The sequence below is a fragment of the Lasioglossum baleicum genome, chromosome 7 (genome assembly GCF_051020765.1).
Source record: "Lasioglossum baleicum chromosome 7, iyLasBale1, whole genome shotgun sequence".
In the NCBI taxonomy this organism is placed as follows: domain Eukaryota; kingdom Metazoa; phylum Arthropoda; class Insecta; order Hymenoptera; family Halictidae; genus Lasioglossum; species Lasioglossum baleicum.
The window spans coordinates 2716703-2732119 of record NC_134935.1 but is presented as its reverse complement, the minus strand read 5'-3'; the positions used below and the strand labels follow the sequence as shown (position 1 = coordinate 2732119).

The window sequence follows — 15417 nt, the reverse complement described above, 5'->3', positions numbered from 1 at the left end:
ATGAAAGTAATGATCTTTATATGCTCATAAAAAAACGAAACAGGAAAAAATTAATTATTACGTGACATGCTACTACCGCTGTTACGTTTAGAGCCAGTGACAGCGTCGTGCAGACTATAGTGCAAAATTCGTTGAGAAACATGAAATGGATCGCAGCCTACGGACGTATATTCGATGACTGGTTGCTTGACAATGAAATGTTGTTCAGATCCAGCGGCACTGAAAAGACGTTCATGTCATTGCTACTGATCTTTTCGATATTTAACACGATGCTATTCAAAATATTTCTCTAAACTTCTTGTATGCTACGGCAAAATGCCTCTTATAGACAAGTACTTATAATCAATTTTACTTATAAGCACCAATATTAATCCACCGCGCGCACGAATGCACGCCGCAATGCGCGCCGTTTTTCGAAATGTCATAACTCCAAAAATTCAAGTCATATAATCTCGAATTTGATGTCTTTAATGCTTCGTACAGACCTGAACATTTCACTTTGAAACTTTAATTCACTCAATAAACTGCCAACATTTTCTGTATTTCTTGATATAGTATACGCCGTTGGAGCTCCCACAGTTGTTCACAAGAAATTATGGAAATAGCACAAATCCGTTCGTCCTTCGGCACAGCATTCTGCGCGCCGAAATCTTCGCCGAAATGCGCGGTTCACCTGTACGAGGCATAAGAACCTAGAACAGGAATATCTCCGGAGCTGGAGGACTGTCGAGTAGAATTGCGAATAGCGCACTGATCCAGTGATGGGATGGGATATACGCGGGCCGAGAGTGAGAGCCGAGTCGCTGGTTCCCCTTCCCCGTGTTGGCGCCTGTTTGATTGCACGCGCGCTACACGCAAGCGTACCTCCACCCTGTCCGTGTGAACTACCTGCTCGACTGATCGACACCAACGAACGAAGCTTGCAACTAACGAGGTTCTACCGTAATATTAGGTCGTCCCAAAAGTTCCTTCCGGAATGTGTTCCTTTAATGTTGTTAAATAAATACAAACAATGCGATAATCTTTATGCTGATGTTACTGTACTTCCTAACATGAATTTGCATTATGTGCATGAATCGAAAACCAACTTTTGGGACAACCTAATATTTATTTAGCAATATTAAAAGAATACATTTCAGAAGAAACTTTTGGGACAATTTAATAGCTTATTTTGTAGGCAGGTATTAAAACAACAATTTAGTACTATTTTTAAATGGCAAACCGCACAAATTAACGCGCTGGACAGTACGCATTCCATTTAAGTGAGCATCGACGATTATATGTATAAGCATTCAGAATGATTCAGTTTTCAATTACACTGTCCAACAAATTTCAACTTTTTAAAAGTATTTCGATTCCCACTATGCGATTCTTGTAGAGTTTTCCGCGCTGATTCCGAATCTGGTTTTAATTTTTTTCCTATACGTCCAGTTTTTGAGAAAATGGAGTTTAAAAAAAAGACATATTTTTCAACTTTAAACAAATATTGCGGGAAAAAAATTAAAACCAGATTCGGAATCAGCGCGGAAAACTCTACAAGAATCGCATAGTGGGAATCGAAATACTTTTTGGCTGTTGGACAGTGTTATTTATACTGTGTATTTATTAAGAATCACACACGCGCCAATCCCCCAATCAGACTCTACTAATCGGAAAAGACGAACAGTATTGAAAAATGAGGGGTCAGACATTGTGCTTCATCAGCGCTTTTAACGCTGCAAATTGCAAGTAAAGAGGAGCCGTATGATACGATGTGCTGCATCATGTAATTTGTGACACGATATAAAATTTAACAGTGAACTCCTATACCAATCGTTACTACCTAGACTGTGAATTCTTGTGCAAAATGAAAATTGTCTGCGTTAATTTCGAGCTACAGGAACTACATGCATTTATTTTCTTAATAATTGAGAGGTCCGCTGCAAAATGGAGCTATGCCACTTGTTTCACAAGATATCAAGAATTTAGTGAATAGTATTTCAGTAGAAATATATTAAAGTTGGGACTACAATTCTTTTTTATGTAAACTAATCAATACAAAGATAATGTAATTGGACAAGGATAGTTCGTCCTTATACAAGCTCTCCTTCACTGAACCTGCAACAAGGTCATGTTTATGAGGTTGTAACGAGTGGAACTTGCCGGGGGATGCAACCCAAGGTCACAGTGCCCTAAAGAAAAAGGACTTTGTTCGAAGAGGATCTGGCCACGGAGTGGGGAAGGCAGGGTGTCTTTTGGTGAGAGGACTGTGTCGTGCCGGCCCCCACGGCACTCACCCCAGAACCGTCTCACTGTCAGAGTAAAGTCGCGATCACTAAAGTTCACATGTAGAAATATTAAAAATTTTTCTCGTGGAGAAATCTACTATTTTGTTAAATCTTGAAGCTTTCCGTTTATAACGATTCTTTAAAACTAATATATTTAAGAACCAAAAACATCAATTTATAAATGTATAATTTATTCCATATATTTGGATATACATTGAATTAAGCTTGCATACATAAATACACATTAGTTGATAAGATTACATATACAGTTATGCACACAAATGAACACTAGACTGCGGATCTTTATGCAAACTAAAAATTGTTTGCATCGGTGCAAAAAATATAAACCAATCTGCATGTTATTTTTTCCCTTAATGATTTTAATAGAGGTGAAATGATACCGTACATTGACATCTTCAATTTGAAAAATTTTCCAACAATTTTGAATTTCATCTACTGAATTTGGCTTTAAATGAATAAAGATCCGCAGTCTACTGATCACAAAGAAGTAAGATCAACTGATCACACTGTGTAAGGTTAGAAAATGGTGAAAAACAATAGTAAAAATCGATTTCTACAACTGTTTTAGCTGTCTCAATAACGAAAATGTAAAAGATATGTTTTGTAAACTCGTATAAATTATTACTCGTAGAAATTGATTAATTGGTTAATTATTCATGTATTTTACAATACTATTATATAATCATATAATCATGTATATATTCCATAATTACATAATCATATACTATAATTAATACAATTATATAGATATTAATAATTATATGTATAATATATATATACATATATATATTAATAATTATATGTATAATATATAATTATTAATATTGATTAACTATGTTTTTTACTTCTGGCCTTACAGATAAATTGAAGTCGTTTGTGCGTGGTCTATTCATAAAAAAGGTATTTTATAATCCTATACATTACATATAATTAAAAATCCGTATAGATAAAAAGTGTGTGTGATCAGTTATGTGCGTGACTGCAAAAATGCACACAATGTTTTAAACACACTAGTTGATTAAAATACATATAAAAATGATAAAAATACATATAAAAATTATAAAAATAGGATCGTGTTAAATATTGAAAAGATCAGTAGCAACGACATGAACATCTTTTCTGTGCCGCTAGATTTGAACAACATTTCGTGGTCAAGCAACCAGTCATCGATTATACGTCCGTATTTTGCGATCCATTTCATATTTCTCAACGAATTTTTCACTACAGTCTGCACGACGCTGTCACTGGCTCTATACGTAACGGCGGTTTTGGAAAACTGCGAAAGAAAACAATTAGAAAACGAGTTATAACCAGTACCTCCAAAATGTACGTATGGACGAAAATAAAGAAACATTATACGCTGGTTGGGGTAACAAATACGTAACACGGAAAGGTAACATTCCAAACCTAAATGTAGAATAAGATTTATGTATTTCGATTATGCAGAGTGATTCAACTAAGTGCGCCATCTAAACAACTTGTAAATTATTTAGTATATGAACACATAATAATTAATTTTTTTCTGTTTCGTTTTTTTGTGAGCATATAGAGGTCATTGATCATTACTTACATTAAAAACCATTTAAAGAATATAGGAGTAACTATTAGTTTTTTATCCTGTACACACAGTTTTGTTTTGGGCTTCAAATCTCGATAAAAAAGCGAAACAGAAAGAAAATCAATTGTTACATGGTACGCTACTAGTGAAACCATTTCGTTTCAACCATTACTTCGTATATCAAATGATTTAAAAGTAAGTTAAGTGGCATACTTGTTAGCTAAATCACCCTGTACTATAAAAAAATTGTATTGTATGTTTATGTTTGGAATGTTATCTCTTTGTGTTATTTTTTATTCCATCCAATCTAGGAAAAGCTTCATTTAAAAAACACTAGTAGCGGTGTACCAGTGAAAATGATAGAACAAAAACATTTGGTCACCGTACCTTCAGGAAGTCATCGTTTCTCGTTGTTATGGTTGAAACAGTCCTTGCAACGTTTGCTAGTTGAGCATCAAAATCATGCCTGAAACAATAAAAAGAGTATCGTATCAATCAGTTGATGCACGCCGATATCGGGTCACTATTTTCTCACTTACATATTCCCAATCTTCATCATCTCATAATCAAGCACGTACTGAACAATCTGAGCACCCGTCACATTACTATTCTCTACGATGGCTCTGGCCGCAGTTTCGAATCTGATATACGCGTCTGTTCGTCCGGAGTAGATCAGGAATTTGTGGAGAATCGTACGGTTATTGGAGCAACCCAGAACTTCGAGCGGGCTGGTTCTCCCATCTCTATCGAATATCCCTTCTGACAGCTTATTTAGAACTTGATCCCATACCTCTTCGCTAGCGGTCCTCAATCCAGTGCAAAGAATAGCGCTCTTCACATCTGGATCGAGACTACAACACATCATCGATATTCTCGTTTACTTAAAGGGGCAGACTAGAGAAGAGACAAGAACAGGAATGGCTCCGGAGCCGGAGGACAGACTTTCGTGTAGAATTGCGAATAGCGGGCCAACGAAAGTTTATAGTCTCCGGCTGGAGTACTGGAGGACGAGGGACCTCAGAAGGGGCCCGTGGGCGGTGGGTTATTAGTGCGGATGCATTCGGCTTTAGTTTTTCTCAGGCAAGGTGAGCCCCACACTATCCCCCGCGACCATCATCTGGAGGGGGGTGTGCGTAAAATGTATTTCCCCACCGCCTTTAAAGAAAAGAGAAAGGTTTACGGAGGTCTAGGAATAACTATTTCACATTATTTTGTAAACATAACAAGAATGTGTCCATCCAAATTTTTGGTCATTTTTCCCATAGTATATACCCCAAGAAATAAATATGGTAAATAATTCCTCAGGGAAGTGCATTTACAATCTTAATAATCGCAAGTTAAGAATATTAAAATCCGTCATTTTTGGACGGGTCCCATAAACCTAGTGTTAAAGAAAGGTGGCCAGGTTACAAGAATGACGGCGACCTTGAGATCTCTAACAAAAATATTATAAAAACAAATATTTTCATGGCATCGTATGAGCCCCATTCAACCATAGAACTGTGTCCCAGACATCGTTTCCTTGTAGAAGTATATGGTGACAAAATTTTCAATTAAAATTATAATATGGACGATGTTTCTACTTTTCGCTTAAAACTTACCGATGCTTTGGATTCTTGAGCCATTCATTGAATTCTTTATGAGCCTCATCCAAGCATTCTTTAACGTCCGCTAGGCAAGCCCATTTCATCGCGTTCATTTTGAGAACTTTCGTGGGGTGATCGTCCTTTGGCGAAGACACATACGTCACATTCTTCGTCAGGCTCTGCATTATGTACCTGATGTAATGCTGAAAAGATTTATAAAATATATTACTCTGGGGTTGAAATAAATGAACAATGTTATTAGAGGAGAGAGGGACCGATTTGGAAAACCACGAATATAATTGAAAGTTTTTTATTTATCAACAAAAATGTTTCGTCATCTGAGGAAGCAGAAAAAGTAAAATGTAAAAGTTATATTTGATATTGAATTTATTAATTGTAGCTTTTGATGGATCATCAATTATATCACAAGATGAAGCGTTGCGATCGTCATTTTTACGAAAGCTTACCTTTAGTTATCTAGAGTTCAACGCTTTGGGTTGGAACGAGAGTTCGTAGCGTTTTTAAATTAAAATTTATTGATAAAATTAGGATATTCATACATACACACATTTGTTCAATAACATATTTTCCATTCTCTTCTAGTACTTTTTGCCATTTTTAGTTGACTTATGTTATTCAATAAACCTATGTGTGAATAAATATCTTAATTCTATCTTTGAATTTTGATTTAAAAGCGCTACGAACTTTCGTTCCAACCCAATACTTTGTATACGATAAAATACATTACGCCACAATATTGCACTGTAGCGGATCCCCCACTACCAGTGTGCCGGTTCCCCCACTATCAACTATTTCATATTGCCGCTACCAGTGGCGCGTTATCCAATGTGCAGCTTGGACAAATGCCCGGGGTCCCAAGCAAAAGAGGGCCCCGAACACAAACCAAGATCCAAGATCCAAATTCTACGTTTTTCTCATAAATTTATTTAGTTGGGGTTAGGGGCCCCGAAATTCTACTTTGCCCAAGGCCCCAACTAGTTATAACGCGCTACTGGACCCTACCGTGCTTTGCCTCGCATGTCTGCGAGGATATGGCCTCCGAATATCCCCAACCCCCTCCTACACTCCACAGGAGTTTGGGAAGAGAACCCAGGAGAGAGTAGGGAGAGGAGTCTACGTCTCGCGAGCCGCAAGTTGTGCAGGTCTGACCTACGCGTTTTCGTACCTTGAAAATGTCATAATTCTTGGAGGTGAAGATTAAGGGGCGCAAGAATTCCAGATTTTTGGAGGTAGTCATCCACGGAATGTAATCTATTTCACGATGCAAGTACAACGTTAGGGACATTGCAGTCTCGTACTTGGTGTGGTTGATGCGAGCCATTGTCAAAGCGTCGTCAATCAGTTGAGCACGGTTCACCGGATGTATGTGATGCATGTTACCACTGTTCAAGTACTTTGTCAAGCTCTGCCATATCCTATCATCATAATTTACACGATAGTAACCTGCAATATAACAAGTCAACAAATTTTAACACTTTACCTACCGGAAGCCTATTAATAGGATTTTCAGTAATATGCTGTACCAACAGAAAGCATAGAAATTTTATTTTACATTGCAATCTTAACACCAAACCTACCGAGCCTCAAAAGTAACTGGTACATGTTCCTTTATAAAAATGAGAAGATTGATTTTATTTAAACTTTGTGCGGCTTCTATTGTACTACGTGCACTACTAAAGATATCTATACAATTGCTTGTTATGAAATCAGTTTCATTACTTTCCCAATTGTCAAATAAAAAACCTGGTGCCGGTCATTTTGACCGGTGTTGGTAGGTTTAGTGCTAAATGAAACTATTAGATCACGTTATTAAGGACGATTTGTTAGTTCACAATGAAAATTGCTGTTGCTATTGAAGGTTCCATTAAATAGAGTTTAGACGTGTACCATAGATTTTTCAAAATTATGCAATAATCACCGGTCGGTAATGTGTTAAGACTGTTTTGTTGTTGCTGCTGGAAGCAGACAGTACTCTTCATGGTCTCAAATGAGTTTCCACTGACAGTAATAATGGACATACAATGACACGCGCAATTATTTAACCCTCATTCGTTCCTCGTGTCAATTTGACACATTTTATTGACGCAGTCTAATAAATAATCCCGATATAATTACTTTTAACACTGCTCGTACCTGTTTGTTGCTTATTCAGAATAATCCAATCCGCCTTCGGTTCTGAAATCGTTGGATTCCTGACTTTCGGATTCATCCAATGGGTTACCGAAGTGTCCGTGAAATTCAGATTATGATTCGTTGTGTATGTGATGGGTACCCACCACATCTTCTGTATATCAGTATCGTAATATAAGAATTGTTTTTGACTTAGCGTGAAGTATCCGGGGCCGGTCTTTTTCACGGTCACCATCGGGTATCCCGATTGCATAATCCAAGTCGCAACAATTTTCGTAAGGGGTACACCGCCCCAGAGCTTATCCTTTCCAGCAGCATTTTGCAAGTGTCTGATCAGATTATCGGAATCGGCGACCTTGTATGAACTGCAAATATTATTAGCATGAGTAACTGAATTCCGATGATTTCTTTATGAAACACTAGCCAACGTATTCGTGACACTTTTCTGAGTGAAATGAGACCAAACATGATACAATTCGGATTGTAATATATATTTGATCGTTTAATCGATCGGTCGGTTTTATGGAGGTAGAACGAGTAATATCTCATCTAACAGTTTCGAGATTTTTGGGTATTCATTTAGACTTGTTTTGTTCTTCAAAACATCTGGTTATCATTTATCTTTAGTGAAACGCTAAGAGTATATGAGCTTGAAATGAGTACATAGTTTAGGTGTCTTCAGTATCTAAACTGTTTAATTTAATTAAGTTATCTTAAATACTCTAGAATCTGATAACGATTCCTAAAATTTACGTAATACAATTTTAATTTGTATCCTTTATTGTAATAAGTCAGTATAACATAGACAACAAATATTTGTATATGTCTAACATCGGTATTTGATGATAGAATGCTAAACTCTTTGAATCTGTCCTTCCTACTTCTTCCGTGCACTATTTAAGTGACGATAGTAATACAATCCTCATTTGCTGTCCGGGGTCGTCTGTGCAAGCATTGTCCAGTGTCTACCCACCCCACTGGCGGCCAACGTCGCGCCGCACCTCAGGGCAGCTTGATTGATCTCGGCTCGGGTATATCGGTGTGAACACCAGTGCACTGACACCATGAATCGAATGTTCAAACGTTTTAATTTTCATTATTTTCTTATGGGACTTTCACTAACTGATTTCTGGCATTTTTCTGTTTAAAACAAGACCAAACACGATATAATTTCAATTGTATTTAGTGGTTAAATCGATGATGAAAGTTTCGAACGCAACGAAGAACAGCATTCTTTGATCTGTGTCGGCGACGGCGACTATCCACGTCTCTTCCTTTCCCATACGCTGTTCTTCCTTGTGACCGAAACTCTCGTCGTCGATTAAACCGCTATGTAAATACAGTTGAAATTATATCGTCTTTGGTCTTATTTTAATCAGAAAAATGCCAGAAATAAGTTAGTGAAAGTCCCATTAAAAAGTATATAATGAAAAATAAAGCATTTTTAATTGGCATTATATTGTGAGAACACGCGGGCCTTTAAACTGTGCCAGCGACGGCGACACGCTTCGGCCACGCGATCTGTATTTCATTCTGTCCTTCTCTATGTACGGCTCTCTATGTATTGAAGTCTAGGCGTGGTCGGCGCGGTAGACGAAGTCATAAAAAATAGTGTCCCTATGCTACCTTTGCCCGTGCAGAACAATGCTGACGGCTGTTGGACAGCAAATGAGGATTTACTGTATAATATACTTAGTATATTCTAGTAAATTCTAAGTATATTCTCGTATATTATGGATTATGATACATTATTGTATATTCTAAGTGCATTACAGTATATTCTAGCATATAATACCAGAGTCTGATAATACTATATTCCAGTCTATTACAGTATATTCCAGTATACAGGGTGTCCCAAAATTCCTTCAACAGCCGGAAATCGAAGGTTCCTGAGATCATTTGAAGCAACATTTTCCTTTGCAAAAATGTTATCTGTGGCTTTGTTTAGGAGTTATTAACGAAAAACACGGACCAATCAGGGCGCGACCTAGACGCCAGTTGGCACAGTCGGCCAATAGACAGTTGGCGCGCCGGGCCGACTGTGCCAACTCGCGTCTAGGTCGTGCTTTGATTGGTCCGTGTTTTTCGTTAATAACTCCTAAACAAAGCCGCGGATAATATTTCTGCAAAGGAAAATGTTGCTTCAAATGATCTCAGGAACCTCCGATTTCTGGCTGTTGAAGGAATTTTGGGACACCCGGTATAAGTGTAGGGTGGTGATGCCGTTGTGAACTCCGCTGAATGTAGATATTAGGAACAATACCGACGCGACGTCGTTACCGTTATTGATTTTGGCTTTCAGATGTTGATTGATTTGATTTGGAATCTGACGGTTAATAGCAAAAGACGTTTTTTGTAAATCTCAAACGGAGATTTGTGAATATTCTGACGAAAGATATGTTTGATCCTACGCAGGAGTATACATACTGGTATATGTATATATGATATATTTCAGTATACTATAATATATTCGAGATAGTGTAAAGTATATTCCACATTATAGGTTACTCTAATACATATTGTATTATACTAGAATGAAATTCAATACTCTAATAGAGTATAATACATTATAATATACGTAGTATAATACATATAATTGTTAATTGAATGTACAAATACGATCCGAATTACCTCGCGTTTAGGGCTCATTTTCATTAGATATGTTGATTTATCGATATTGTTTATGGTACTTACTTTTCACGCAAATAATTTTTCACGGCAGTGTAGAAAACCTTTTCTGTCACAATGTGGGACAACATTCGAATAACGCATCCACCTGAAAAAATGCGATGAACATAATTTTTTAATTTACTGGTATCTCATTTCTCGATAATGCGAACACGGGGTTCTTCAGTAGTCAAAAACTCTACATAAAAGATCGATCTAAGGCGCGATCGACCTCAGAAGTCCTATTTTACGTTTACGAGAATTTGCATTATTCGGAAGCATGTTAATGTCGCAGCTTTATGAAAATAAAAAACGAAAAAAGTAAACGAAAAAATATGACTTTTGAGGACGATTGCGGCCTAGATCGATCTTTTATCTAACGTTTTTACTACTAGAAACCCCATCTTTGTATTGTCGACAAATGAGAACGCGCATTCCGCACCCTTGCAATCCTGGAAAAACGAGTTTACCCCCTTAAACCTTATGCATTTCTGGCGGTACGACCGTCGATTGTGGCCAGTAGTGGGGGAACGTCACCTCCCATCTTAGCGGAATGAAGAAGTGGGGGAATGGGCCAAATGTGGCTCGAGGGCCGCGAGTTAGCCAGATCTGACCTACGGGATACTTACTAGAGCTGTTACTTTTCCGAAGCTTCGACTCTTCGACGATTTCGAAACATTGAAGCTTCGAAGCCTTCGAAGTGTACGAAGTTTCGAAGTCTTTGAATCGTATGAAGTTGTAACTTAATCAATCTTTTAGCTGTGGTGGCGTATTTTTTTCGAAATGTAGGAGCGTCTGTAACTGTATCAAATATAACTTAGTAGCGAAATTTCGAAGTTCAAAGCTTCGTGCTCTAATAATTTACTACGGAGGTTCGAATTTCGAAGCAACGAAAAAACGATTCTCATCACCTTCGTAGTTTCAGAAATCAAAGCTTCGAAGCTTCAAAATCTTCGACCTTCGAAGGAAAGTAGCAGCCGTAAGATTATCGTTATTAATGCTTTTACCTTTTTGATACGAGATAACGTCAAATAAGGCGCTAATTTCTTTCGGGTGGGTTGCTTTTTGGTTCATGGGACGTGAGTCCTTCCCGTCCAAGACGAACGCGCCCCATTGCATGGCCTCTACAGGTAACAAATCCATGAAACGCCATGTTGGCTTCACCTGAAAGCGATTATTGTTATGGTGCGGTACGTTGCCATCTTTTATTTACATTTGCTTATTTTTATAAATACTGTTCATTCACAACTCAAAATATATTTCTAACAAAAATATAATGATAAATATATAAATTGTGGTGTACTTTTTTCATAACTAATATATATGACAATTAACCCAGTATCTAACAACAAATTATTTTATATTTCTTTGGGATCCTTGACTTATGGGTCCTACGAACTATACATATATGTATAGATCTTAAGGAGTGCGTGTCCATGTTGACACGCATGTTGAATGAGTGTGTGTGTGTGTGTGTGTGTGTGTGTGTATGTGTGTATGTGTGGTGAGATCGTTTTCGGGGATTGAGATGCAGAGCAGTGCGTTGTGAGTCGTGAGAGCGTGAAGAGTCGTGCGAGAGATCGTCTAGCGAGTTTAGAGTGAGAAAGTGAGCGAGCGAGTTCATGTCATATCATTTTGTTTTCTTAATTTTCTGTATTGTTAAATATTATTGCTTTCACTTTCGTGTCTGCGAAAGAAAACTGTCTATACACCAAAAATCCCTACTTTTCTAAGGTGGTAATATACAATAATAATAATTGGAAATTTTAGGTAATTTTCAAATGGTTTTCCTGTTAAATATCCTTTTCTTGACTTATGTCACTTTCTTATGAATGAACGGTTATATACTTTGTACTTACTTTATCCGTAATGAAATACTGAAAGTAATTGGCGAATCCCTCGTTCAGCCAAATGAACTCCCACCATTTTGGGCTGACCAAATTGCCAAACCATTGATGTGAAAATTCATGGGATATGGTTGTTATTACATTCTCTTTGTCTACACTCGTGGAGACGCCCTCCTCGTACAAAAGGTAGTCTTCCCTTTAACGTAAATGAACAAAACGAATGATTTAAAGACATTCAATGTACCTTTATAAAATGTTTCAGCGAATAGTTGTTCTGCATATGCAAAATAATTTGTTTTACACACAGGTGAAAAAGAAAACGGTGTAAACCTGGTCGATAGCGGAGGCCGGGTCCATTTGACCCAGAATATTAAAATTTGTCATTCAATTATTTAATTTTCTGGCGACTGAACTGAACGAATAAAATGTTATATGTATATATGGCAAACAACATTAATTTTTATAGTTGATATCAAATAAAGGAAAATGTAATGAAAAGCATGCGTCACAAAAAATGGATGTATTTAAAAATTGCCGACAATTTCAGATTTTTTTTAGCTTCAATGGTATGTAGTTTGAAGTGTCAATAATAAAGTGAAAAAATGCGAATGTGAATACTCGAAATGAATGAATTAATTAAATTAAATTAAATTAAATGAATTAATTAAATTGCATTTGTGCAAATAAGTTCCTTCCCCTTTCTTTCTACGATTATAACTTCTGACTGAATTCGAATTACTTCCTGATTTTGGTGCCATCTCAAGGAGCGTTCATTTAGTTTTAAGAAGAATCGTGATGAACGCTCTAAGAGTTTCCAGTCCTATGAAACAATTTCAAGCAATATGGCATGCGAGAAGCATCATTTGCGTCACTGCTTAATCTTTGCATTCTAGCTTAGGAAATCAGCTGTTGAAGCTACTGAAATTGTTTGTGCGGTACTGTTAGAGAACGCTGTATCTTACAGAAGATGTAAAAAGTGGTACCAAAGATTTAAAACCGGAAATTTTAATTTGGAAGACGACGATCATTCAGGTGCACCGAGAAAGTTTGATAACGCTGGTTAGTAGAATAATCCGACCCAGACGCAAAAAGAATTGGCAGAAGATTGGGAGACGCCGGACAAGATTTGATTATGTTTTATTTTCATCAGTAATCAATTGTTTTATTTCAGTTGAATATCAACCCATTGTAAAAGTAAGATGAAGATGAAAATACAAGTTATGCTGGAAGCAATGAAGAACGAAGCCTCCAGTAATGTTAAGATCACCATAAAGGGAAAACAAAGCTCGCAGCCAAGGAACCCTACCTACAAGTTTAAAATGCAGTAACGGAATGATTGAAAAGTCCAGAAACTATCTGAACACTCAAAATAAAAATTAGGAGTAATATTTTTAATTTATTGTTTAATGTAATCTAGTTTTCGTGATAATAAATGTTATTTTCTTTTGCTACTATTATTATGGGGCAAATTGAATTCATCAACTCATACTATTATTAGTGGACAGAGGGAGTAAAATCTTGAATTTGGAAAGAAAGGGGAAAAGAAACTTATTTGCACACCTAATATTTCTCTATTTACAAGTTCGACACAGTAATACGTATTATCAGTGAAAGACCTGCTCGATTAAGAACCGACAGAAATGATATCAGGAAGCAGGAAATGATTACCCGTAGGTGCAAATGCCCCAGTTCTCCATAGCACTTGGATTGAAGTCTCTGACGGTGACTTGGTCCATCTTTGGATTCATTCTGAAGTATGGAATTTCGGTGTACTCGTCCAACACTTTCATCGCTTCCAAGCTGAAGTTATACGCTAAGTCCGTCTTATGTATGGAGTCTGGTTTCGTGTAAATTTTGAATCTGTTGTCGTCATGCATTTTATAATCGTAATCGGACACAATGAACGCCACCAGGTAAGTAGACATCGGCATGCTTCGTTCGAAATAGGTTGTAATAGTCTTGTTCGCATGGTATGTTCTGTTCGATACTGGCATATTCGAGATCACAGTCGTATAGTTGCTTAAATGTTTGATTGAAATATCGTAAACTGCTTTATACAGGGTGTCCCAAGACCCCTTCGACTCCGGGAAATGGGAGGTTCCTTAGGTCATTTGAAGCAACATTTTCCTTTGCACCAATGTCAGCCGGGGCTTTGTTTAGGAGTTATTAACGAAAAACACGGACCAATCAGAGCGCGACCTAGACGCGCGATGGCACGTTCAGCCCGGCGCGCCGGGAGACGAGCGCGGTGTAACGCCGCGATGCCGCAACGAACAAGAGTTTCTCGAGATTATGTGAATCTTCCCCGATTTGGATGAGCTTTGGATATGTTGTCAAGACCATGATTCTGAACAACATTTCCCTTTACAGTTTTTGTCGACCGGCTTTAGTTTACGCGATAAGTAACTTGTAATTGTAAATCGATCGATGTACTATCTGAACTATCTCCTCTCCGATTTCGATGAGCTTTAGATATGTTGTCAAGACCATGATTCTGAACAACATTTCCCTTTACAGTTTTTGTCGGCCGGCTTTAGTTTACGCGATAAGTAACTTGTAATTGTAAATCGATCGATGTACTATCTGAACTATCTCCTCTCCGATTTCGATGAGCTTTGGATATGTTGTCAAGACCATGATTCTGAACAACATTACCCTTTACAGTTTTTGTCGGTCGGAAGAACTTTACTTGTCAATTCATATGGGTGGATCTCTTTACCCGACTTACGGCAACTTTACCCGAACGAGGGAAAAAGCAGAAACTGATTGTATTAAAACCTCACTTATTCAGCCGTAAATCCATTTGCTGCTTCGAAATGTGTGTCACTGGGTCACTCGGTGACGAACTGCACAGATGTCTTCAGGTATACGACAGTACCGAAAGCTAAGGGACGTACGGCCAGGTCGACGAACTGCACAGCCGGTGGTAAAAGGCCTAAGGGATGCGCGGACAAGTCGACGATCCAGAATTTCACTTTCACTTTCGAATCGATAAATAATTCGTATGTTTATTTCACACAGATGCCTTGAAATTTTTCCACACTCACAATCACTGTTCACATTTGTCAACACATAGTTATGCAGTAATAATAATTGCCATATCCCTTGTCCTGCTGCACAAATCACAACAATCAGGTAATGCAATCACTAGACTGCGGATTTCATGCATTTGTAGCAAACATGAGTAGGTGCATTTTAAGACACTAGAGAGATTAAAGTAATGTCAGAACACCAATGTATTATTTTCAACTTCTTAAAATGATCACAGTAAGAATCAAATATCTGTCTGGCTCCTGTCCCTTGTAATAGCGGCAGCCAAC

General features: G+C 37.5%; 2 protein-coding genes across 2 annotated transcripts in view; one reads left to right on the top strand and one right to left on the bottom strand.

Annotated features, from left to right (window-relative positions):
* The window catches only part of LOC143210543 (uncharacterized), an 82949-nt gene that overhangs the window by 17936 nt on the left and 49596 nt on the right, over positions 1–15417 (top strand). The gene's annotated exons all lie outside the window — the stretch shown is intronic.
* On the bottom strand, positions 4225–14153 carry LOC143210493 (aminopeptidase N-like). The gene is made up of 9 exons (XM_076427383.1): positions 13766–14153; positions 12110–12293; positions 11258–11414; positions 10278–10359; positions 7587–7948; positions 6619–6896; positions 5448–5635; positions 4386–4697; positions 4225–4312 (listed from the first exon to the last, which is right to left on the bottom strand). The coding sequence occupies exons 1-9, from the start codon at positions 14089–14091 to the stop codon at positions 4225–4227; spliced, it is 1977 nt and encodes a 658-aa protein (XP_076283498.1). The 5' UTR covers positions 14092–14153.